At 37.0% G+C, this 24,839-nt stretch overlaps 1 protein-coding gene across 3 annotated transcripts in view; it reads left to right on the top strand.

The window, feature by feature from the left end:
• Positions 1–18,304, top strand: part of SLC12A1 (solute carrier family 12 member 1) — a 78,102-nt gene extending 59,798 nt beyond the window's left edge. For all 3 annotated transcript variants that reach the window (XM_039888531.1, XM_039888532.1, XM_039888533.1), the window contains exons 20-26: positions 4,897–5,040; positions 7,741–7,872; positions 8,115–8,226; positions 9,743–9,829; positions 14,720–14,855; positions 16,322–16,389; positions 18,169–18,304. In XM_039888531.1, coding sequence (XP_039744465.1) covers positions 4,897–5,040; positions 7,741–7,872; positions 8,115–8,226; positions 9,743–9,829; positions 14,720–14,855; positions 16,322–16,389; positions 18,169–18,304 — 815 coding nt within the window. The remainder of the gene's footprint in view (positions 1–4,896; positions 5,041–7,740; positions 7,873–8,114; positions 8,227–9,742; positions 9,830–14,719; positions 14,856–16,321; positions 16,390–18,168) is intronic.
• The last annotated feature ends 6,535 nt before the right edge of the window (positions 18,305–24,839 follow it).

Raw genomic sequence — 24,839 nt, 5'->3', positions numbered from 1 at the left:
TGGAAGTACTGCACGATTTATGACCATCTCAGAGAACAGTGATTCTGCTGTGTCTGATGAAGTGGCTTAGCAAAATAAAGACAGATGGCAGTGTAGTAAATAATTACTTGATTGGAAGGTGACCACTGCAGGATTGCTTCCTGCCTTCAACTAGACTTCACCTGGGCTATGGCTTGTTGATTCATGTGAGCATTTACAGCTTTGAGTTGATTGACCAAGGAAAGAAGCATAATTTAATAATTAATAAAGAAAAAAAGATGCTGTGAAGTGGGAGGGGATGCAATTCCTCCATGGGTTTCCCTGCTCTCCCTTCTGTTGTCAGATAATTTACTATTCTTTCTCCTTAATATTCAAAATGAATTGTAATGTGTAGACTCCTGCCTATTTCTGAGACATCTTTTGTAAAAAAAAAAAAAAAAAAAAAGACAGGCTAAACATTCAAGGCGATCTTGGCAACTGAATTGAATTTCGAAATATGGTCACTCCAGTTGGTGACCATACGATCAATTTATAAAGCACTCGAAAATAGAGTAGTCAAGTGGTTTTGTCATTTGTATGAAGATACGGCTCAGGATGCACTCTTTGTTCTTACTATGAAAACGGCTTGGGGGTATGTACGAAGAATTGTTTAGAAACCTCCTCAACCGAGAGAACCTAAAGTCTAAGCTTTTTAATCCAGCATTAGAACCTCAGCAAGTCTCTTAATCTTGGAATAAGAGAAGGGCAGGGTTTTACTCTCTCTCTCTAGCATTTTGGCTCTGTAAATCACGATAGACTATGGAATTATCTAACATAGAAGATTAAAACTCTCACCTGATGCCCAGGTGGTGCCCTTTCCAAGGAAAGGACCCCTTTCCTTGCCTCTCATTCTTCTGATTAATCCCTCCTGTTTCACCTTCTGTCACATTCCAGCCTGGTTTGTACCATCAGTCCCGATAAGCCCTTCTTTTCATACCTCAGCATATGGCATTAACTCTACTTCTTTTAAGCATTGCCTTTTGTACCTCCTCCCACCCACATACACACCTTCCATCCCTGACAACTATTCACTTGTTTTTCCTCCTTTATAGAGACAATGCTTTCAAATGTATTGAACCATGTTAATAGCACTGACCTGTCCTTTTATTTCAACAAACTATTCTTGGGTACTTATTATGGTGGTAGACACTAGCAGGGAGGTATGGACCCAACCAAGAATGTGAGAGGGAGTATGTAGAGTCTAAGCATAGGCTTTGGAATCAGACAGACCTGAGTTCAAATCTCAGATTGACACTTGGGGGCTACATAACCTTAGTCAAATTACTCATCCTCTCTGTGTTTCATTTTTTATGCTTTCAAATTAGAATAATTATAATACCTACCTTACAGATTTATTATTTTGCATTAAAAGATATGGTAGCTGCCAAGTGTTTGGCATTGTACTTTGCACAAAATAAACTCTCAATAAATGATGGTAATGAAATACAACATAAGTTATCCTCCAGGAGTTTGCAGTCTAGTGGGGATAAAATAGACATGTATCTTAAAACTCCATTCCGTGTCCCACGGTTGTAGTTATCAGATTAAAGATTGAAGCAGAGTATTACGGAAATGTAGAGCATTATATAAATTTCTCTGATTGGGAAATTTGAGGATGGTTTCTTCAGTAAGTGCAGACTGAGTATTCCTTCAATGGGCAGTATTGGCAGTCAGAGCATATCACTGAAGGATGGTAAAGAGGGATGAACACTAGAATTAAAAGCAGAAGACTTGGGTCACCAGCTGTGGAACCTTAGGCAAATCACTTGAACTGTCTGAACCTAAGTTTCCTTTACATTAAAATGGGGAGACTATTATTAGCTCTGCCTGTATCCCAGTATTGGTGTTGGAATCAGATAAGAAGCTGTATGGAAAGGGCTTTGTGAATCCTGAAGACCGCAAATGTCGTAGTGATGGTGGTGGTGGTAGCAGTGGTGAAATGAGTAGTTTTTATTGTCAGCCTTATGGAAATCAGTTTATATCTATCTATTTATTCTACTTTGGCTCACCTGCCTTGTGCCTAACGGTCAGCTAGCCAGTACTACTGGTGAAAAAATGTTTTGACAAAGTCTGCTCTTGGTTTTCTATGCAAACAGAGGCAAAAGGTACATCAGATAGATAATTCAGTACAGAGCAACAAAACATCACTTTTACTTAAGGCTGAAATGAGAAAAGGAGAAAGTGCACAGAAGGAAGCCTTAGATCACCTACAAAGTGAATAATTAAGAATTAACCCTAATGAGAACGTGCAAAATTACTGTGCAAGTGATCATACCACTGTGTGGATCTGAAAATCTAAGATGGCCAACCAAGCAGATTTTAGCCTTTGGAACAGACTGTCTGTCAGCCTCTGTCTCTGTTGTCTTTGAGGGACCTGCCGAATCTGACTCATGCAAGCAAAGACTGATTTTGTCTCTCGGGCCTGGGATTTTGCAGTTTGCTCTGGCTGGGATGGGCTGTGTATATACCTTCAAGCAAATTGTTGGAGCAGCTCCCAGTGCACTCAGCCAGCTGATTCTGTTACAAAGGAGGATTTATCTTTTTTTCTCCTTTGTCCAAACTAGAGGACAAAGAACATGGCAACTACTGGCTAATCACTGGAGTCGGCCAAACGAAAAGCAAAGAAACCCTCTTCCCACTGTGGCCCTTGCAGTTGCCCCCAAAGAAGCTCACAAATATGCACCTTCGAGATGACTACAAATAGCAATAACCCCACAGCTCCCCTCCTGCAGCACCCCAAAATGTGGATAATAGCTGGGGGACTACCACCCAGGGCTGAGATGTTGCCAAAGTTGTTGCTCTGGGTATCCTGCCATATGTACCTGTATCTTTAAGGTCTTCCCTTTAAAATGACATATTTGGGGGAGGAGGGGGGGGGCGCCGTAGTTTGGTGGAACTAACTTAGCATTATACCATGTGCCTTAGAGTGTTTAGTTTCCTCTGATAATGAAGAGTTGGAGATTAACAAGACAACTCTGAAATATTCATAAGCCAAAAGCAAAAGGTCTTCCAAGTGGGAAGCATGTGGGATTTGGAGCCAAGCAGACCTCTTTGTATTTGAACCCTATTACTTGCTGAATGACATCAGACAAGTTACTTAACCTTTCTGAGCTTCAATTGCTTTATCGGCAAACTGAGGATAATCATAGTAACTATCTTAGAGTTGTTTGGGAAGGAATAATATCTCAGACACCCTGAGAGTATGTAATAAATAGTAAATGCTAGAATAACTTCCAGGCTTCTCAAAGTACTCAATTTACTTTACACGACTAAGCCCATTTCCAGGAGTTGAATAAATACACTGCCTATAAAATGTACCCATTGCTTTGTTCTTTAAGGGGCTCCAAAGCACTATGCAAGACGTTTATTCTTTCAGCAATGCTAGGGCATGTGAAGGGTTACAATTTTCCATTTCACAGATAGGAAATCAGAGGCATAGAAAAAGTCAATGACTTGCTTAATGTCACATAAAGCCAGCGGCAGAGCTATAATAGGTCATGACCCCCAGTGCGATGCAGCTTGGGTTCACCTTTCAAAAGTCAGGGGTAAGCAACTCAGTCTCATTTCTCAGATTTTCTATAGCTGCTTATCTTGAGAACTTTTGAAGCTTTGGGGAATTCACATGGGTGATTTGACCTTAAATCTCATGCCACTGGCAAAAGATTAATTGCTAAAACCTGGAAAGGGGCCAGACAATTCTGTGTAGCTGAATAACAGCACTGTCTAGGGATGTGACTGTCCTGACAGATTTAGTTAGTACATAATTGATAGATCTAGAGTTTGTATAGCTTTGCTTCCCAGATAGATAAGGCGACAGGCTCTGAAGGCTGACATTTACAGAAGCCCTACCAGTGTTTTGTAACACTGAATCTAGCTTTTCCACTCTCTGCCTCAGAACATTGCTCATTTTCTAAGGCTCTGTTCTCAGCAGGCAAGAAGATGAGGGGATCTGACAAGAGGGCCACCTTGCCCACTGTAAGCCAGAATGCCCATCAGTCTCTAGCACTGTCATCTGACTGCTTTTTAAAGTCTTTATTTACCCTGATCCAATGCAGGCTGAAGTCAGAGAAAGATGCAGCACGTTACATAGCAGCTAGGAATTTTTCATCACTATCAGAGTCCAAAAAAGATAAATGGCAGCCATATACAACATCAAAATTTGGATAGTGGGTCTAAACCCTGGATGGGAAATTTTCACAATTTGATGCTTATTCCAGACTCAAGTGTCATGAGACCCTTTTCAGCAATTTGAACTCTAACAGGAACACAAAAACCTCAGCTTTTATTTCTTTCACTTTAGTCACTCACTCCAGAAGTATTTTGCTGATGGGGAAGAATTATTGGTGAATATTTTTCACTGTAATTTGTATTCAGAGCCCATAGAGTTTACCATAAGATTTGGTTATCTTAATTTTTATTCGCTAGTTTTGTTTCGATTCAGGAGGCGTTGCTGTGTGCCTGATATGTACCCAGTACACTTCTGTGATTTTGTCACTTTCTCTCGTAAAACATCTGACCCAGTAGCTTAGGTCAGTAAATCAGTGGTTTTCAGTGTGTAAGATCTTATGCACAGTGGATCTAGCTTTTTGGTTTTTGTTAGAAGTGAATAAAGATAGAATTAAATAGCCTTCCTTGCCCTTACAAATAAAAACCCAGTGACTTAACACATAGAGATATTTTTCTGGGCTAGTTACTACTTTCTGAATGTAATTTACTACTTTCTGAAGGTAATTTACTTTATAAAAATCATTCAGAAAAAAATCTTATTATAATCATTTTATTTCATATAGACCATTTTTAATATTCAAATAGTGTATGAGCATTCCTAAAAAAGTTGCCACTCTGAGTTAAGTGAGTGATTTTGTCTTCTGTCATCAGATGAATTAGAGAAATTAGAACAGGAGAGGCTGGCTCTGGAAGCCACTATCAAAGACAACGAATGTGAAGAAGGAAGTGGAGGCATCCGAGGCTTGTTTAAAAAAGCTGGCAAGCTGAACATTACTAAGCCAAATCCTAAAAAAGGTAAGTACTTTTAAAATTTACAAGAAATATTACCATATGAGCCGCTACTTGAGTTTCTGTAAGGGGCAGAAGTAGGCGTCTAAGATGTTGGGAACATTGAGTAAGGACTGAAAGACATTTTTTTTGAGAAGGTAGTATGAGTAAAAGGTAGAAGCTATTGTCATTTATCAACAATGTTAAGCCCTTTGTAACATCTCACTGTAAAATCTTTATTTTAAAATAATATTTTGTTTGGGATCAGAATGCATGCCAGAGAGTAGAAATTTCTTAGTTACAATGAAAAGGGCACAAAAATTTAATAGCCAATAGGCAGCAGGTTTATCTGTATCCTCCCACCACACACACACACACACACACACACACCCCTTGAAGACATTTCAGGGATTTGAAAGTTGATTAATACAGGTGAATGAGGGATCCAGCTAGAACTCAATTTCAAAACAAACATCTTTGTCACAAACCAGAATTCTGGACTTGGAAATTTATTGATACTAATTACCTGCAGATTTTGGCTGAGTGGTACAAAGCCACTGAGAGGACCAAAAAATGAGAAATCTTGTTATAAATTTTATAAACAGGTTATTCAAACATCTGATTTTTTTTTTAAATTGCTCTTTCCAGAAACTGCAGTTTTGAGTTTAATGAGGTCCACAGCGACCTCTTCTGGTAGAAAATTAGAATGTTAACATTTATTTCTGTCATGCATCAGAATCTTAACATTATTGGTCATTCACTGGTGTGAGGCCCAAAAAAGATAATTTCTCTGGGAGCGTCTCCAAACAGCAATATCCAAACCGAGACTTCATAGGCTTCTAGTCTAGTTACAGGATCCAACCTTTCAAAGAGGCTATTTTCTACCTTGGAAAAGATTTGGGTTTGTTTGCTTGTTTTCTTATTATGGCCCAAGGAGAAATTTCACCTGTATATAATATTTTTATATATTTACATAGAATGATGGGAAATACGAACCCTTCCTCTTCAAATACTAGAGGTACCCTCGGGCACCTGGATATTCCATGGGCTATTAGGAAAGCCAGCTATGTACTGTCACCCTTAAAATTACATTTTCTTAAAAAACGAAATGTCTAAATCTAAAACTGGGTACATCGAGATTTTCAAGGTGTAAATATTGGAATAAGACCATCTTGATGCTAACTACTATCTTCTTTCTTTTCCAATTATTTGGTTTATTTGTGAGAAGAGTTAACCATCCATTGAATCTGGTCTATTCAATGGTACAGTCTGAAAAAGCAATGAAAAATTCAGAAGTCATAGCCCATTACTATTCTTTAGCTGGTGGGGAGGGGGGAAGCATTAATGTTCTTATTAATGAAAAGGAGACTCGTTATTTTTTCTGGAAGCCTATTTCTGCATCACAGTATTCTTGGGAAAAAATGTGCTCTTCTGAACATCAACATGTCTCATTGTTCAGAAAAGCAAAATACCATTGTTTTATTTTCAACACCTGAAATTTCAGACTCAGCTGTACGGTAGGCCCTTTCACTGCTCTGGGCTTTCATGAGTTAACAATTCTTTTGCGTTCTAGATCTGGACTAACTCTGCCTCCAGACACTCATACTTGAGTCTACTGGATGCTTTGATGTGCATGTGGGTGCAAAGTTTGGTCCATTTTATAAATATGTTTACTTTCTCCCTCAGCAATCCCAGGGAGATAGAAACAATATAAGATAATTGCTTCAGAATAGGCAGGCCCAAAACATGGGAACAGCAAAAGACAGAACAAAGCATCTTTAGAACCTCTTAGATCAGAGAGGAAGCTCTGAGCGGCTGTCAGCTCTCCTCTAAGCACTACACTGACACCATCTCTTTGAAATAAGCAATAAAGTCACAGCTTTCAAAGAGGTGGAAATGAGAAATAATATATACAGTGTAGCAAAGAAACCCCTACTAGCAATAGGAGCAAGGATCCAATTCAAACACTGGCCTAGTTCCCTGGTACACTTTCATTGTTTCCATGTTAGGTTGGAAATTGCATTTTTAAAAAAAAATTTTAAAGTATTTTATGTGCACCCTTAATAATAACTCAAGTAAAAGAAGTTTGTCTTTCCATATTTCCTGGCTTTTTCATCGCATTCACCGAGATTTGAATAGCTTCACAAGACTTCTTGAAAAGAAAGCAGAGGAGGGCCATAAAAAGTCGAGATGCACATGGTCTCTAGCCACCTTTACAATCCAGACATTCATGGAATTTACACCAAAATTGCACTCAAGTGAATGAATTGTCTAACAAAGGAATACTTCTTATTCTATTGCTTATCTCCAGAAAAATGATCACATGTTCTACTTTCAAGTCAGTCTGAAAATATAATTAAACTGACATCTGAAATTTAGAAGAATCAGGATTTTTTTTTCAGATAGTTTAGCATTGTTATATATCTAGATAATAATTCTACTCAGAGACAGTTTACTAAAGACCTGAAAATAATCCACTGCTTTATAATAGAAACTAATCAGAAAACCAATATCAAAGTTTTGAACTATTGAAGGTGATCTAAACTCTATGGATTCAACTTTTATTTTTCTTTTGCAGAGACTAGAGCTCTCTATTTATGTGTAAGTGTAAAAAATACTTACAAATTCGTGACCTTTCCTCTATTTTCCTGAATAGATTTATTGGAAAGTTATTTTGTTTCTTTCCTCAAAAGACGAATGACTATACTACTTTCTCTTTCATTAAAGACAGCAGCATTAATGCAATCCAGTCCATGCATGTGGGAGAGTTCAACCAGAAACTGGTGGAAGCCAGCAACCAATTTAAAAAGAAGCAAGGAAAAGGCACAATTGATGTTTGGTGGTTATTTGATGATGGAGGTAAAATTTTCTAGAATATACACTAGGGAGCAGAATTTCTGTGTTGATAAATTTAACAAACAGCATGAGAAGGTATATGAAAACACTTTACAGTTAAAGAATAACATTTCTGTGTTCTCCAAAGACTTTAAAATATTAAGAAGCTATGAATGTGGGAATGAAAAAAGATGTAAAGCCATTCCTTTCCTTATGGTTAGATATACTCATCTTTTCTATCATAACTTAGTCTTTTCTTTTTTCAGGGTTAACACTCCTTATCCCCTATATCTTGACTCTCAGAAAAAAATGGAAAGACTGTAAATTAAGAATCTATGTTGGAGGGAAGATTAACCGCATTGAGGAAGAAAAAATAGCGTAAGTAACTTATCTGTCACATGTTAGAACATTTTGGATGTTTGTTGTTCTAATGCTTTAATTTTAAGAACGTTGTGTCTTTGAAGTACAATAGATTTAAAGACAACCCCGCCATCATAGGCGTCATGTTTACTTCATTTTCTGGTCAATAAATTGTCTGTGTAAGTTTTCTAATCACTGTTTCCAAGTCCTTTTATCCCCTGCCACAAATCCTTTCAAAAAGAAGTTTGGCACAGCAGCCTCATCTCAAGTCTATCTTGTATAATGTTCATTATGTTCTGACTAGTAAGTGCTATCCAAGAAAAAAGGAACCTGAAGGAATTAGTGTCTAAAAGTTTCTTCTGGAAGGTTCAAACTTGTTAATTCCCAACAGTCACTCTAACATAGCTCACTTAAAAGAGAGCTGCGTGACTGCACCTGGTCCTAGTCTCGGCCCTGCCACCGAACAAGCTGCAGGACCTTGCAACAGTCACAGTGCATATCTGCTCCCTTCTCAGAAACTACTTCCAGAAATCACAAAACAAGGATGGGCTTTTATGCAGTGATTTTTCTTCATACCTTCTCCTCCTTCTTAAGAGATCATTATATATTTAATTCCTCTTAAAGAGAGCCATGTATTAAAATGTAAACAAATGATATCTATAACAATTATACTTTCTTAAAGCCTCCAGTATCTTATTGGGACAACTGATGAAATTTGCAAATGATTGGTGGATTAGGTGATAGTATGATATCAATGTTAAATTTCCTGATTTTAAAAATTGTACTCTATTATGTAGGAGAATGCCCTTGTTCTTAGAAAATACCCACTGAAGTATTTAGAGATAAAGAAGACCTGATATCTGCGATTTACTTCAAAATGGCAGATCGGTAGGTAGGTGGACAGGTAAACAGAAAGCAAGAAAGCAAGCAAAAAAAAAAGAAGAAAGAAAAGAAAGAAAGATGTATATAGATGTAGACATATATAAAGAGAGAAAAAGAGAATAATAAATCAAATGGGACAGAATATAAACAATTGATGAATCTAAGATTTCTTTGCACTGTCCTTGCAATTTTGAAATTATATCAGAATTTTCAGTTGCCAGGGGAAAAAAAATCTCTAATATGTAATGACATTATATATAATAATCATTAGTGTGTCAGTGCTTTGTCAGTAAACTATAAATGTTATTGGCAAAATAACAGACAATAAGCATTGAAACTTGTTCTTTTTTTCAAATGATAAAGCAGCTTAATTGGCTCTACATTATCTTCCCTGAAAGAGGAATGCAGAGCTGGGTTTGCTATTTCCAGTGTCTGTACCTGTAAGAATTTCTTTGCCTTCAGCGGAATAGCTTGGCCACACTTAATATATCCATCAAGTGCTGTGATGAAAATCAAACACTAACCCAAGGCTTTGTCTGAAAGCTAAGCTGAAATAAGACATGATTGCTTTTCATATCTTAAACACAAAACTCTTTGATTGAAAATAGTTAAATATGCAATGACAGAGTGTTTTTCTCTTTTATATTTTCAGAATGGCTTCCCTCCTGAGCAAATTTAGGATAAAATTTGCAGACATCCATATCATTGGTGACATCAACATTAAGCCAAACAAAGAAAGGTATGAAACATTTAACAAGGTCTGTTGTTCATCTGTGATACTCTCTCATCGTCTTTTGTCTTGATTATCAAAGGGTAAAAATGTTATGTATTTACTGCAGTGACTTCCTGATAGGATATAATAAAAAGGGACTTCAAATAACCATGACATAGCACTATCAAGTATTTCTAATGGAAGGAAACAGTTTTATGTTGACGATGAGCTTGAGAGGGAGAATTGTTGAAATGCAGTTTGGTTAGCATTTTAGAATTGCCCTTCATGTTCTTGGTGTCTATGGTGGCAAGAGTAGCAGGAAGTAAAAACTCAGATGATTCTGACCTGAGCAGTCAGGGCAAGTTTTCATTATTTAAAGTTACCAGTGGAGCATCCTGGAAGGGGAGCTCTGGTGGACATGTGGAAACAGCCTGTGTCTTCTTGGCACAATGACAGTGCCAGCCCTCATGGCCATTTTAGCTGTTAGGCACTAAGGATTCAACACTTAGAGTCTATAAGGGCCCCCAAAGAGGAGCTCTAAAACTATTTGAAGCCTGGCAAGGAAATGTATTGGCTCTAAATTTTAAAAATGACAAAATTTAAACAATTGTTTAATTGTCTTCAGAATGACATCATTTGAACCCTCATTAATTGTTAAATTTGACAAGACTAGATATTTGAAAACAATTTGTAGGTTAGATCTCCCCAGAAGTTCCCTGAGGTACAAGAAGATTGTCCGGAAATTATAGCTGATTGTAAATTAAGTGAGCTATGTAGAGCAATAAGTTAACAATTACAAAATGTTCTCAATTGTTTACAGTCCAAAATCATGTTTACTGTTGCATCTGGATGCAGTTTTATGCATTTGATTTGGCATGGAATGGGGCCTCCAAAGATTAGAGAGTCACAAAGGTCTCAGTGTGGCTTATGTCCTTGCTGGACTGCTGGACCTCGTCTCAGTTCTGTTGACCATCATTTCTCCTGTAGTTCTCTTCAGGTTGCCATTCCACACTCAAGTCTTCCTGCTCTTCCCTGATTTTAAGTCATTGTCATCCTTTATGAGCTCAATAACTAACTGAAAATCATCCAGATTTAGGATGCATTCTTATTTACCAAACAACAGCCTTGAATTTCATGCTGTTTGATGGTATTCATGATTCCTCCAAGGCTATGGGTCAGTGAAAATGGTTTCAAGAAACACCTTAACTGTGATAAGAAAGTTATATTTGCCAGGGTCTACCTAGGTTATTACTATATAATATTTCCTTATATCATATATGCCATAATGCTTTGCATTCCTATATTCCTACAGTTATAAATACTTAAGAAAAATTAAGAACAGATTTATAATTCTCCTTGGTAAATGAAGTTAACATTCTGATATGATCATTGTCAGGCAATAATCTTTGGTAGCCTTCCACATTTCATTTGGAGAATTTTAATTCCTAAGTCTTTGCCTCTTGACATTTGCAGTGATGTGATCAAACGAGTTCATCTTATGGCTCTAATTGGTGGAAATGCATAATCCTTCAGAACACAGCAGGTCCAATGATGCCCTGGTACATGACACTTAGCAACAGGCTAGAGCCTGACAATGCTCTGCAGGTATAGGGCCATTTACTGTTGTCTAGAGGGCAGTCACAGTGTTCCCTACTGACTTTTGGATTTTTCTATAAGCCCTGGCTCAGTCCTTGGTACTAATCAGTCTACTTCTTATAGCCGAATTCTTCTTGCTGTTACTTGTATTATCAGCAGCAAAGAACTGTCTGTGCTTGCTGATTAATTTGTTCTATGTCCCTTGCCTCTTTACCCATCAATATGGCTTTCTCTACCCAAGGCCTTGTTTCCCTGTCTTTCTTTCATGCTAGTCTCTGCCTAGCTGCCATGGTCACCCACTGCACCCCATCCTTTTTGTCCTGTCACCAAGGAGAATGTCAACGTATGTCTTCTACTGACCACGCCTATTCATTCTTTGAGCACCTATCATAGTCTTGACACTCTTCATCTTACTACCCCTGACCTTTGTGCCATGGTTTCTTCTTCTCTGGGAGCAAATTCTATGGACAGTAGGAAGAAACAAAGGACTCAGGCTTTGTGCTTTTGTCTTAGTATCTAAATTTGATTTTAGACACCATTTTATTTTTTATTCTTTTAATTACAATTTTTTTATTATGGTGACATTGGTTAACTAAATCTAGTAAGTTTTAAGTGTATAATTCAACAGTTAGGTATAATATGTTGCATCATGTGCTCACCACCCATAGGTAGCTTTCTTTCTGTCACCACATATTTGATCCCTTGTACCCTGTCTACCTCTCTCCTCCTTGCTCACACTCTGGTGACCACTAGTCTATTGTCCATGTCCATGAGACTCTGTTTGTTTGTCCTATTTGTCTGTTGCTTTTAGGTTTATATCCCACATATAAGTGATATCATGTGGTTTTCAACTTTTTCTGTCTGGCTTATTTCACTTAGCATGGTTATCTCAAGGTCCATCTATGTTGTCGCAAATGGCAGTATTTCATCTCTTCTTATGGCTGAGTAATATTCCATTGTATATATGTACGGCATCTTCTTTATCCAGTTATCTATTGTAGGACACTTCGGTTGTCCATGTCCTTTTAGACACCATTTTAATTTGGAGTTTCTTAAATATTCTCATCATTCTTCAATGAAGAGATCTACTTCCCTTTCTCAGAAAAAAAAAATGAATTAGTTTTCACGATTTTGGAGATTTTTTCTCTCTGATACTTCAAGGTCTTAAGGAAGACGCAGGGGAAAAATCCATTCTTACTGGAGTAAAAGAATTCTTACAGCTAATGAACCCTGGTGTGAAGACAAAAGGCCACCAGGAAAAGGTGTGCTGGAAGTGCCATCCTCCTCTCTTCATCCTCTGCTATAACTGAAGCCATATTCCATTATAAAATAGCCACGTATCTGATGTTGGCAATGGCTGTCCCAATATTTGAAAATAAATTTTAGAACAGAGAAAGGTCATTCAGTAAATCTCTTACACGGCTACTGGTAGCACATTTGGCACCTTTGTGATGATTTTAAAAAGGCAACTCCTCTGAGTAGTTCAATTAGAGAAAGAACTCTTCCTCTGGGCTGATGTATCCCTGGGCCCAGAGCCCAAAGCTTAGAGCACTGGCACAATTTTAGCTCCCACATGGGCCTTCTTGGCTGGGCAGCCTTTATCTACCATTAACAACTGTCTTGATCACTGTTCTTTCCTGGTCACTTGGTGACACACAATGTCAAAAATAGTTTGTCAATGATTTTCATGTTGGAGACTAACATTAAATGCCCTTAAACTGCCTTTAATAAATCTTTTAACAACCCATAAAACATCAGTAAGTCTTGATGAAGACATTTTATCATAGAAACATTATCCATAAATATGGTAGAGCAAGGGTGAAAAGGAGTTCAAAAGCAAAGTTAATGAAAAAATAATTGAGCCAGGAGAAACTAAAAAGCCCTTGTGGTTAAATTTCATTTTTTATCATATGGACTGAATTAAAAGTCATAGGCCAAAAAGACAACCATCTTTATATAGAAATCAAAGAAAAACTAGAAGCAAATAACTAGATAATTTAGTTTAAAGATGCTGGAGTGGTCACAAAAACAACTAGTACATTAATTTGAGAGAATAAATTTTATATGAGTAGGGGGACATTTTTATGCAATTAAAAACATTTGAAACTTTGTTATTATGAGGAACAAGGATGAGGAAGACAGGGAAGCTAGAAGTTAATTCTTTTAATTGAATTAATTCTCATTTATATTAATTCTCTTTTAATTGAATTAATTCTCATTTAATGGCATGTAATGCTTGGCCTATTCTAGAGTCAATAAAAATACTTATACAAAAAATCACATTTAATAAGACTCAAAACAAAAATCTTGAGCTACCTTTGGATCACCTAGATAGGAGATGGAAAATGCCAGGTTAGGGATGAGGCTTAGGATGAAGAAATCAAAGATGAACATAGACAAGGGTCAGTAAGAGTTCAGAGAAAATAAATGGGTAAATAGAGCCACATTATTTTCTGTGTCATTTAGCATGTTTCATTTACAAGTAACAGAAAACTCATAGTGACTTAAATAATGGAAATTATTAGGAAACATAACTGAAAAATCCAACTGTATTTTGGCTTTCAGGCAAAGACTGATCTTGAAGGTTAATTTTATCATCAAGGACTAATTCTCTTCCATTCTCTCTACTGTATCTTCCATTACAAAATCATCAAACTTGATTTTGCTTATAAAAATAGGATGACTATCCATAGCAACGAGTACTACATATTTGCTCATTATGTTCAGTAGGAAAGTTTTCTCTTTCTCAGTCATGACATTCAGGTCATGGGTTCCATTCAGTTTACACCATTCTAAGCCACTGGGACCCTTGCTTTTCTCTCCCCGACCCACAGCCTCCTACCAAGAATGGGAATTGCTATGTGGACTGAAGGTAAGGAGGGCAGCCCTACCCAACTTCCAAGAAGCTTAGTTTATCTTCTACATTAATTCATTCATGTCTCCCATAGAATCTGTAAAATAAACTGATGGAAATTCATTTATGGGCTGAGTGTCTACATTACAACTGTCTTTGACTCTACTATGTAGAAAATGTATCTGCAGAATAATTACTTTCTATATGTTTGTGTGTTTATATTGATGATCTATAATGCCTGGGAAGTTAACAATCCTCAAACATCTTAAGGCCTTTCCTTGTATAGGGAGACAGTACTATAGCCATGGTTTTACTCATGGTTTGTCCCCTGCAAAGATACTCTTAAAAGATTTGCATGCCATTCAGGTCTGATTCCGCAGCCAGCAGAACCAGTCAAACGTGAAGTATCTGTGAAATAATGAGTTAGTTTCCCACTGTGAGGCCTCCTTTATAAATTCCAATTTCAGCTGGAAAGTCTTTGAAGAGATGATAGAACCATATCGTCTTCATGAAAGCTGCAAAGATTTAACAACTGCTGAGAAATTAAAGAGAGAAACTCCCTGGAAAATTACAGATGCAGAACTGGAAGCGGTCAAAGAAAAGGTAAAGACTTGTCGTCCTTAATTTTTACTTGGCTAACTAGCTGAAAAAGAAAACACTGGTTGATTTAAAGATCAAGAAGTAATATATCTATTATAGAATTTCATTATTTAAGGTCCAGGGTTAGAAAACACTGTCTAACTAGCTGAAAAAGAAAACACTGGTTGATTTAAAGATCAAGAAGTAATATATCTATTATAGAATTTCATTATTTAAGGTCCAGAGTTTCTGCATTTTCCAAGTACTTTTCAATTGTATTACTGGATATGAGGATTTAGAAAACATTATTTTTTGATACAAAATCAATTCTTTTTGAAAGTTAAAAGAACAGGTTATTGATGCATATTGTGAAGTCTTCTTTCAGATTTAATTTTATGGAACAGGAGACAGACCTATCAGTCTAAAACAATTTAAGTCAAGTCAATATCTATGCAAAGTAGATAAAGATAGATTGTCACAATTTGATGCAATAACAAAGATTTTTAACCTGAGAAAGATAGCTATGAAAAGTATCATAGGGATTTGAGAATATGTGTAATTAGAATAATAAATATGAAAGTTGGATCAAGCACATGTTGTAGGATGGATATAAAATGGTGAGCTTCTCTAGAGAATGCAGTAAGATGGAGAGTTACCCCCATGTGGCCTGAGCTGAAGTTGTGCTAATGACAATGATGAACAAGGCAGGGACATAAGAATAAGGTAGAAGAAGTGACATCCAAATTGGATTGAGCTTTCAAAGAAAAGGACCACGAGAACCTCTAAACTACAGAACTTAAATAAACTACATTAGGAGCTGAAGTTGGAACAAATTAGAGCAAGAAATACTAAAAGATTTTTAAATTTAGTGGGAAAATTACTGAGCTAGGAATCATAAACTGTGTGTAATCAACTGCTCAGTTCTAACAAAGACTTTTCATATAATCGAGCAAGTCACAGATCTGCAATATTATTATATTTCGTTGGATTCCACTGGGAAACCAGTGAAATATAATATTACTCTTTCGTCACTGTAAAATAGTTAGTGTAGTTATTTTTCCAAGTGAGTCTTTCAGTGACTCTAGTCTCCTATGCTGATAAAAAATTCAAAGCTAAAGAAAGGTAGACTAGGATATAACCTATACTCTTAGAATATCAAATTGGTATCAAGACTAAGTTAGTTTGTTTCAATTGCAAACCTTTTCCCCAGAATTGGACATCCTCATCTTCTGTTTACTGTTATCCCTGTTGTTTGCTTGTTTTCTCCCCTAGAATTTAATAAGCACAATGACAACCTGGTCTTATACTTCACATTTCCAAAATTTCTCTTGTTTTTAAAACACTGTGAATTTCCAAACCTGAATGAAATAATTGTAGAATTTTTAAAAAATGAGCTTTTTCTACTTGTCCATAATTTGAGGTAAGAAGATAAATTCTTATTCATAATTCTGGGAAAACTGCCCTCAACAAAATCTGAATGTCATCCACAGAGTTACCGCCAAGTTCGACTGAATGAACTCTTACAGGAGCACTCACGAGCTGCTAATCTCATAGTTCTGTAAGTACACTGCAGACATTTAAGAATGTTACAGTGAAATCTCAGAGGGTTAATCAATTTAAAAGCTCACAACTATTCAGGTGGAAAGTTAAAAAAATTTTGGAATGTGTGGGATTTTAGACAATGAAGGAAAATAAATGCCACCCTGAGACCTTGAAACCTGGGGCCCATGGGCTTTAGGAGTCCCCACTTGCACTTTCCTTCAGACATGCCCGACCCACGGGGCCAGGCAGGGCAGTGCCCCACTAGAACCCCGGCTGCCCCTTCAGACCCTGCTCCAGGAGTCTGACCCTGGCATTGCGTGCCCGACAGTCTCGGAGGCTCACAGGCCCCTTCCATGGATAGGTGCTCTGAGGTGTGGAGTCCAAAGCATGTTTACAAGGCTCTTTGCCATGTTGGCAGAGGCAAAGGTGGGAGGAAAAAGGCAGTGGGGCTTTTCCATTTTCACTCTTTGCTCTTCCATCCCCTAAAATGTTAAGGATACACCTGCTGAAAATATTCTTTTCATTCAGGACAGGGCAAATTTTTCCAAGTTGCGGGGATACCACGCCCTAAACCATGATAAGAGTGTTCTTTGGCAGAGAATGTAGAAAGAATTCAACACACACCAAAGTTAGGCTCAAAGAGAAAGTTTATTAGAAAAGGAGCAACACTCCATAGACAGAGCATGGTCTCCTCTCAGAGGCAGAAAGTGAGAGTGCCTAAGAGAGATGAGGACAGTGACAGAGACAAAGAGTACCAAGAGGAAAGAGTGAGAGGGACTGCGAAAAAGAGACTGGGAGTAAAGGCAGTGAGAGGGACCTCGAGTGTTCCGGGAATTGAGTTTATATACCATTCTTCAGTTCCTGCGAGTTACGGTTTGAAGACTTTGTTTACCCATTTCCTTTGATATGGATGTACAGTGAGGAAGGGGAAGGGGAAGAGTATGTATGTAGTGTGAAAAGGTAAGAATATGTAGCATGAAAGGCTCACTGGAAGTTCCCAGCCTTTATTCCATACGTTTCCTATGGTTTTAGTCATAGGGAATGAATGATTTTATTTTGTGTAGAGTGCTACTTAATGACTCTGGGTTTTTTTGTTTGTTTGTTTGTTTTGCTGTTTCCCCTTTCGCAGGTGTGGGAAATGGGTGGTTAGCAATCCCAGCAGAAATCTTCCTTTGTTCTGCAGGTGTCCTCCTGGCCTGGCTGCAGAGCTGATCAGCATATTGCAGTCTCTGAAAGTAGCTTGATTTAACATTTTAATTCTCTTACCGCCTCCCTACGATACTTTGTTTACCTAAAGATTGATAGCTAATTTTGAAAATCTCCAACTATTTCACATTTATACCTTATGAACTGACTTGTATGTACAAAGATAATATGTCTTTAACCAAGGTCTAGACTGGAGGACTATTCATTGAAGATGTAGAATGATTTCCTGAATTAGGAGGTTCAAATAAATGATTTTTGAGATTTCTCCCAAATATAAGAGCTTTAAACTATTGGGAAAAATTATTTCTGCCATAAAAAGAAGTATTGGTTGATCACATTTTCTATTTAAAGAAGAATGAAAATTTATAGTTGTGTTTTGTCTCTATAATGCCTAAGCCTATTTTTCTGGATATTTGTATTATCTGAGAAATACATCAGTGTAATACTATCTATATTCAAAATAATTTCTGTGCTTTCATATTTGGGGAGAAGAGTATGAAAGTTTCAGACCACTGCTTGTTAAATAGCTCAGATGTTACTGACCATCGTAATTGTCACTTTTGTCTTCTATTTTCTTCCATCCTTTCAGGAGCCTTCCGGTGGCAAGAAAAGGAACTATATCAGATTGGTTGTACATGGCTTGGTTGGAAATCCTCACGAAAAACCTCCCTCCTGTCTTACTTGTTAGAGGAAATCACAAAAACGTCCTGACTTTCTATTCTTAAAACATGAAGAATTCGAGAAACGTTCCAGTACTTTATATTGCAAATCTGACCTATGGTTGTGCAAACCTCTGGAGACTATCCTACTGGGATTCTCTATCAACTTTGTCATTATTTTTTTTATTAGTTAATAGAAGCTGTTTTTTTCTATCAGCTTAAGGGGTGTGTCAAAGCCAACGCCACCTCTAGGAAAACATCTTTGTCATTGCTGTTGATAAACAAGAAAATTAAGCAGACCCATGCTGACTTATGCTCAAGAAAACCACCAACTTGATTGTAAGCTTCTCCAGGCAAACCTAATCTTTTGTTTGCTTCTAAGCCCTGGTAGGGGCCTCAGCCCCACAGCAGGTTCTCATTAAATGCTTATTGACAGGCTGGCAGAGTAACATGGGTGGTTATCAAAGGAAAAGACCAACTGGGCAAGAAACCTGATTAAGCTCTCCCTTCTGAGAGGCTTATATCTACAAAGAAGATTTGAAAATCAATAACTGAAAACTTTAAGAAGTACTTGAGTCTATAAAATGTTTAAAGCATTTACCTAAATAAGGTTATTTAATGTAACCCAGATTATATACTTAGAGTGATCTGAGCGATCATTGATAATATACAGCTTCAATTTGCTGCTGACTGAAAAGCATATTAGTTGGATTAGAAGGCAACATATATTCTACTTAAATGAAATATATTCCATTCTTAATACATTAACTTTTCTCCCTATTAAATATTTTGAAATTTCCATCGTAGTATTACTTTGCATATTTTTTCTAATTAACTGGTTAGCACAAATGAAATCTTTATAGATGTCTAGTAATTGAAAACCAACTACCACAAATTTTCAAGCCATCATAAAGAAATATATTCTGAATCACACTTAGTTACTTACTTTATATAGCTATTGCATGAATTTAAAAAAATAATTAAAATGTGAAGTGGAGAAACTTACAAAATTTGGATTATATAAGTATTGATTTTTTTTCATTTTTGTTAGTATTCCTATAATACTTAATCACATTGAAAAACCAACAAAATTTCATTTTCTGATGAACGACTTGATTTTTTATTTCCTGACATGTTTTGACTGTTTATTCTAATTGATAACATATAAGGGAAACAATGAACCTGAAATAAAAGCACTGAAATTCATTTGCTTTGGCCTGGGTCATGTTTTTATTTTCAGTCACAAAAATCACAGTGCAATCGTGTAGCAGATGTGAGCCTGAAAATTGCTATCAGTTAGTTACCTCTTCTGAAGGTTGTCTAGAATTGGGATTTAAGATTAGGACTTTCAAGGCCAGACCCAGCTCAGAAGAATGAGAGGGAGGAAAAGGGAAACAGTTGGCAAAGCTTAAGTGGAGGGCTATCCCCATTCCAAATCTGAGAGCATCTGACTTAATTCAGCCATGGATTAGACCCTCTCTTGAGCCCTACATACCTGAAATACAAATGTGTAGGCATGGTGACCAGGAGAAGGGCACCTAGCTTTATCTGGGCTGACTTCCTCTGAAACACTTGGGAGGGTCTCTGGGAAAGGTGAAAAGTAATATGACCTTGGTAACAGGAAAGTCTGGCTCTTGTTTCTTGAGAGGCTGTTGCAGTTTGGGTTCCCTGGGAAACAGCCTCAGAGAGAGTTTAGCACGGAGCATGTTTATTAAGGCGCGCCCTTGGGATCAACACCAGTGAAAGGGATGGGGAGGAAGCAGGAAGGGTGGAAGAAAAGGCGAGCTGTGATGCAGGCCCAAGGGCAGTCTCCGCAGACCCCATGAGATGTTCTGGGAAGGGAAGATGCCTTCAGAGTAGCCCCAAACAGGGCTGAGAGGGCCAGAACTTTATTCTCCCACATTGATCAGTCATTGGTTGTGAGCTGCCCAAGAGGTGGTGTGAACTTGGATGACAGACACAGTTCTCCACAGCTGCAGCATCCCTGAAGAGTCTGAGGGCTGAAGTCTTACTGCTGACTACACTCCCATCAGCTGAGACAGTAAGTTCTTCATTAAACACATAGGGACATCACCATGCCAATGACAGGGACCATATAAAGTAGTGGTAAACACACACAGACACAGCCACACACAACTTCAGACTGGCCTGAGTTCAAATCCTGATCTCACCATTTGTTAGTGGTTTGACCTTAAACTAGTTGTTTATTTTTCTGAGGGCTACTGGCAAGAGAGTGACTAAAGTAATGTCCCTTGGTTTCCAGGTTAACAAAGGAGAAGGACATGGACTGAGAGAAAAGGAATGGTTGGCAGTAAAAGGACTGCTGATTTTAAGGTCAAGAGCAACCGTATGAGAGAAAAGGTTAGGGTAGCAGAAAATTGAAGGGATGGAAGCTGTGTTCAGATACCAGATTTTTGTAGCCTTCAGTGTCCTCCCCTTGCCCTCTGCTTCATCCACCTCTAACAGCCCAATCACCTATCATCTCCATGTCTACACTCAGCTTTCTCAGCAGGAAGGAGAAAGTTGCACAGTCAAGTGCATTGATGCTCAACTTTCTCTGTCCTCTCACCTTGTTTAAAGTTCTCATTAGCTACTCCCAGGCTTTCTTCACAATGACTTTTCAAAATCTTCACCACTTTTTCAGTTGATGACCCTGCCACTATCGCTATGACGTATCCATGTACATATAAACACAAAAGGTTCTTACGTAAATAAAACCATGCTGGAAACATTGTCTGATAAGTTTTCTTAATACTCAATTTAAGGACTCGTTCAATGGAAGCTTTAAAAAAAAGATTGTAGATTCTTGGAGACTATCATAGGCCTGCTAAATTAGAATCTCCGGGAGAGGCACTGATAATCTGCAAGATTTTGAAACTACTGCTCTAGGCCGTCTCTCCTTGTCCAGTGACTTGACTGCTACCACATGCTGATATCTCCCAATTTTTAACCCAGATCTCCCCTAAGCCTCAAATATATCTATTCAGTCACTAATCTTGGTGTTTTGCTTTGAGAGTCCTGCAGACATCCTAAATGCAGATGACTGTATTTTTGTTAAAAACAACAACAACAACAACAACAACAACAACAACAACAACAAAACCCCCAAACCATATAACTGGAGCAAAGGCATCTAATTCTCCTCCACTGTCTATCAGATCCCCCCTGAAATGACCAAAGAAACATAAAAATCAAAAAGATCTGCATCATAGTAGCAAACTAAGGAAGGATGCCATCCATATAAAACATTTTTAAAAAATACAGTTTACTTGGGAGAGATCAAAGGAAGCTATCAAAGGTCAGCTTGCAACCAACGTTCCTGAAGGAAAAAAGTATCATAGGAAATCATTGCAGGAGCTCTTGGTAGAATTCCACTAACCCCTCCCCTCAGTATGCAGCTGGAGGTGAGAAGCTGGAGGTAGGAGAGTGCAGCACCGAGTGGGGTCTCTTTTGCTGGATGCTGAGAGTATTCACAAATGGCTACCCAGCAAGGTCAAACAGTATGCTTAGTGGGCACTCAAAGCAGACATGGGTGTTGCAGTGAGGAATTTCATGGATGACCTTGAAAGCACCAGAAAGATATCTGCCTGCCATAGAGGCTGAGCCAAAGAGAGAATCAATCCTCGGTGCACAACTTCTCCTAATATAAAGAGAAAAACTTGCAGAGATGAACAATCCTGTCCCTGGGTCTCACTGCTCCTAGGCTGCTGTGGTACTAAACTGGCATTTCAAGTTTGATATTAACCAAGCCTCTAGCTAAGATTAAATGAGATTGTAAAATTCCAGGTGGTATAGTGGAGGTCCCTGTGCCATTCATAGAAGACCAGCCACATCTGTCTGTTTTCAGTGTGGTATACAAGACTTAGCACCCACAGGGGCCTTGCTAGCTAGATGTCACTACATAGGTCACTTAGAGCCAGTTCGCACAGATATTTCTATGCTTTCCTCTGCAGAAATTTAGAGGACACACTGACAGAAGGATGAGATCTGTCTGGACTACACAAGGGGAAAAGAGGAGAAATTTCTCTTCGGGTGTAACTCATTTAGGTGTTAAGATGTCCCAGTTGCTGACAGATCATGGCATCCTCATCAGTTGCGGGAATAGCCAAGAGGTCAAACCTGTGCTTCAGGCCCCAGTATCTTACCCAGGCACTCCCACAGGGCCACCACTCTCCTTCACCATGCCAGCCCTGGTCTATAGGTGAAACCTCTCAACAGCAAGGGCGTGCCAGTCAATCTTACATCTTTTAGAATTTCTGATGTTGAAAACAACAATCTCAGTCTTCTTTTTTGTGCAGAAAAAGTATTTTCAAACAGAGCATATAAGATTTCATCTCTTCTGTGACACCATTCTAAACACACCATTATTTTAGGTCCCATTAAGGAAGAAAAATCTCTGCCATTTAAATTATGACATAATATTCTATCACTTAGGATTTTTGTTACATTAATTGAGATACCTTTTTAAGGCTTATAAAGGCATAGAATTTTAAATCAAATATGATTTTTGTGCATATAGAAAAGAGAAACAGAAGTAAAATTGATTGTACTCAGAGTAGATGTCTCCAATTTTCCACATGACGGGACTTCACTGCCACCAAGAGCTCTAGTGGTGCAGCATTCCTTACAAAGGAAAACCAACATACACTATTTTGTTCCTGGCATTAATAATTAGGAAAATTATAGGTTCAAGTATGATTTTAAAAAAATAGCTTAAATGTGTCTTCTAATGAAATTAAAAATGTATGTAAATTCCAATACATAAAGTACATAAAAACAAGAAAAAAATCCAAAAACGTAAAAAAATTCTCATTAAAAAATAAATGATAAAATATGATAGGATTATATGATAGAATAGAAGATCACACATGTAAGAAATAAACAGAAAATATTAATATGTTTATCTTTAAAAATATCAAATTTAATTTAAAAAATAAAATCAAACTCTTTTATCTGCTAAGATCGTATTCTAAATTATATATAAAAAGGCTAAAAACAAAAGAATAAACAAAAATGTATAGAACCATTCAAACAAAAAGTATAGAGGTGGCAATATTCAAAATGTAAGACTAAAAGAATTAGGTAGAACAGGATAGTGTCATTTTATATTTATAAAATTTGCATAGCCACAATATAGCTATAATAATAGTGGCACTTTATATAAACAAATAGCATGGTATTGACATAAATGATACAAGAATTGTTGGAAACAAGGAATCACAGAAAGTCAATTTTCTTAGGAAACAGCTCACCTATATCATCATCTTTGACAGATCAGAAATAAGAGAATTCAAACTACATTAAAAAATGGATTTAATAGGTACAATAAATAATACTCCCCCACAGAGAATATACCATGTTTTAGGAATCTATGGTGTTTATAAAAAGACATTATATATTAGATAACTTAGTAAATTCTAAAATGTAGAAATAGTAAATACCATATTTTATCACAATGCAATAAAACTAACATTACTTACAAATATATAAACGGCAAAAACCTTACTCATTGAAAAAGAAAATCTTTCTAAATAACTCAGGTCAAAAAAGAAATAAATAATGCAATTTTAGACTCTAGCAAAAAAAGACATTAAGAATTCCATATAACAAAATGCATTTTATGCTGATAAAGCAATACTCAGAGGTAGATTTATACCTTAAGCAGATTTGTTAATAAATAAGAAAAATGAGAGTTAACATTCTATTAAAAAAGTTAGAAAGTTAGAAGCTGTGCAAAGTAAGTAACTAAAGGAAAGCACGAAGAAGAAATTAAGGTAGAAAAACAGGGAAGTAAAATTGAAAGCCGAGGTTCTGGAGTCACAGAGACAGAAGTTGAATCTCAGTTTCTCCTCTTACTAGTGGAGGGATCATTACTTAGCCTACTGAAGAGTCCATTTTCTCATTTGTAACATGAGGATTGTTTTAAAAATCTACCCTTGAAGGCTGTTGCAAGGAAATGAGATGATGTGCATTAACAGCCAAGCACAGTACCTGGCTGAGTTCTTTATGGCAAATACTTAGCTAAGTGTTAGACTTAATATTTTCAGAAAAAATAAAAGCAGTACAGCTGATAAACTCAAGTTTTGTTTGTTGCTATTGCAAAAAAAAGAGAAAAAAGTCAAAGGATAAAATAAAAATAAACAAATTTACAAACAAGCAAGAGACCATGAGAACTGCTTTAGAGACGAATGCCCTTTTAAACTCTAGACTGGTAAATTTTAAAATTCCAATGAAATATATAGTTTTAGTAAAATATATTAATAAAATTAATACAAAAAATAAAATACCTGGTAGAATGTAATACTGCAGAATAAAACACAAAGATTGTCAAAGAATTAGCTCCAAAAGGGTATCAACCAAAAGGATTCTTTGGGGGTAGCTTCTTTTAAACTTTTAAAGAAAAGATAATTACCATTGTATTTAAATTATTGTTGAACAGAGCAAAATAAAACACTTACTTTCCCTTCTTCAGGTATTCCACGAAGCTAGCATAAACTCAATGCCAAAACATGAGACACTACAAAAACTGAAAAGTACGTATCACTTTTTTGCATGAATAATTATGGAAAAAATCCAATATAAAATACTAGCAACTCGGTTT

Source organism: Pteropus medius, unplaced genomic scaffold (genome assembly GCF_902729225.1).
Source record: "Pteropus medius unplaced genomic scaffold, Ma_sr-lr_union100, whole genome shotgun sequence".
NCBI lineage: Eukaryota > Metazoa > Chordata > Mammalia > Chiroptera > Pteropodidae > Pteropus > Pteropus medius.
The sequence above is the reverse complement of the archived record's forward strand: the minus strand, read 5'-3'. Positions and strand labels throughout refer to the sequence as shown.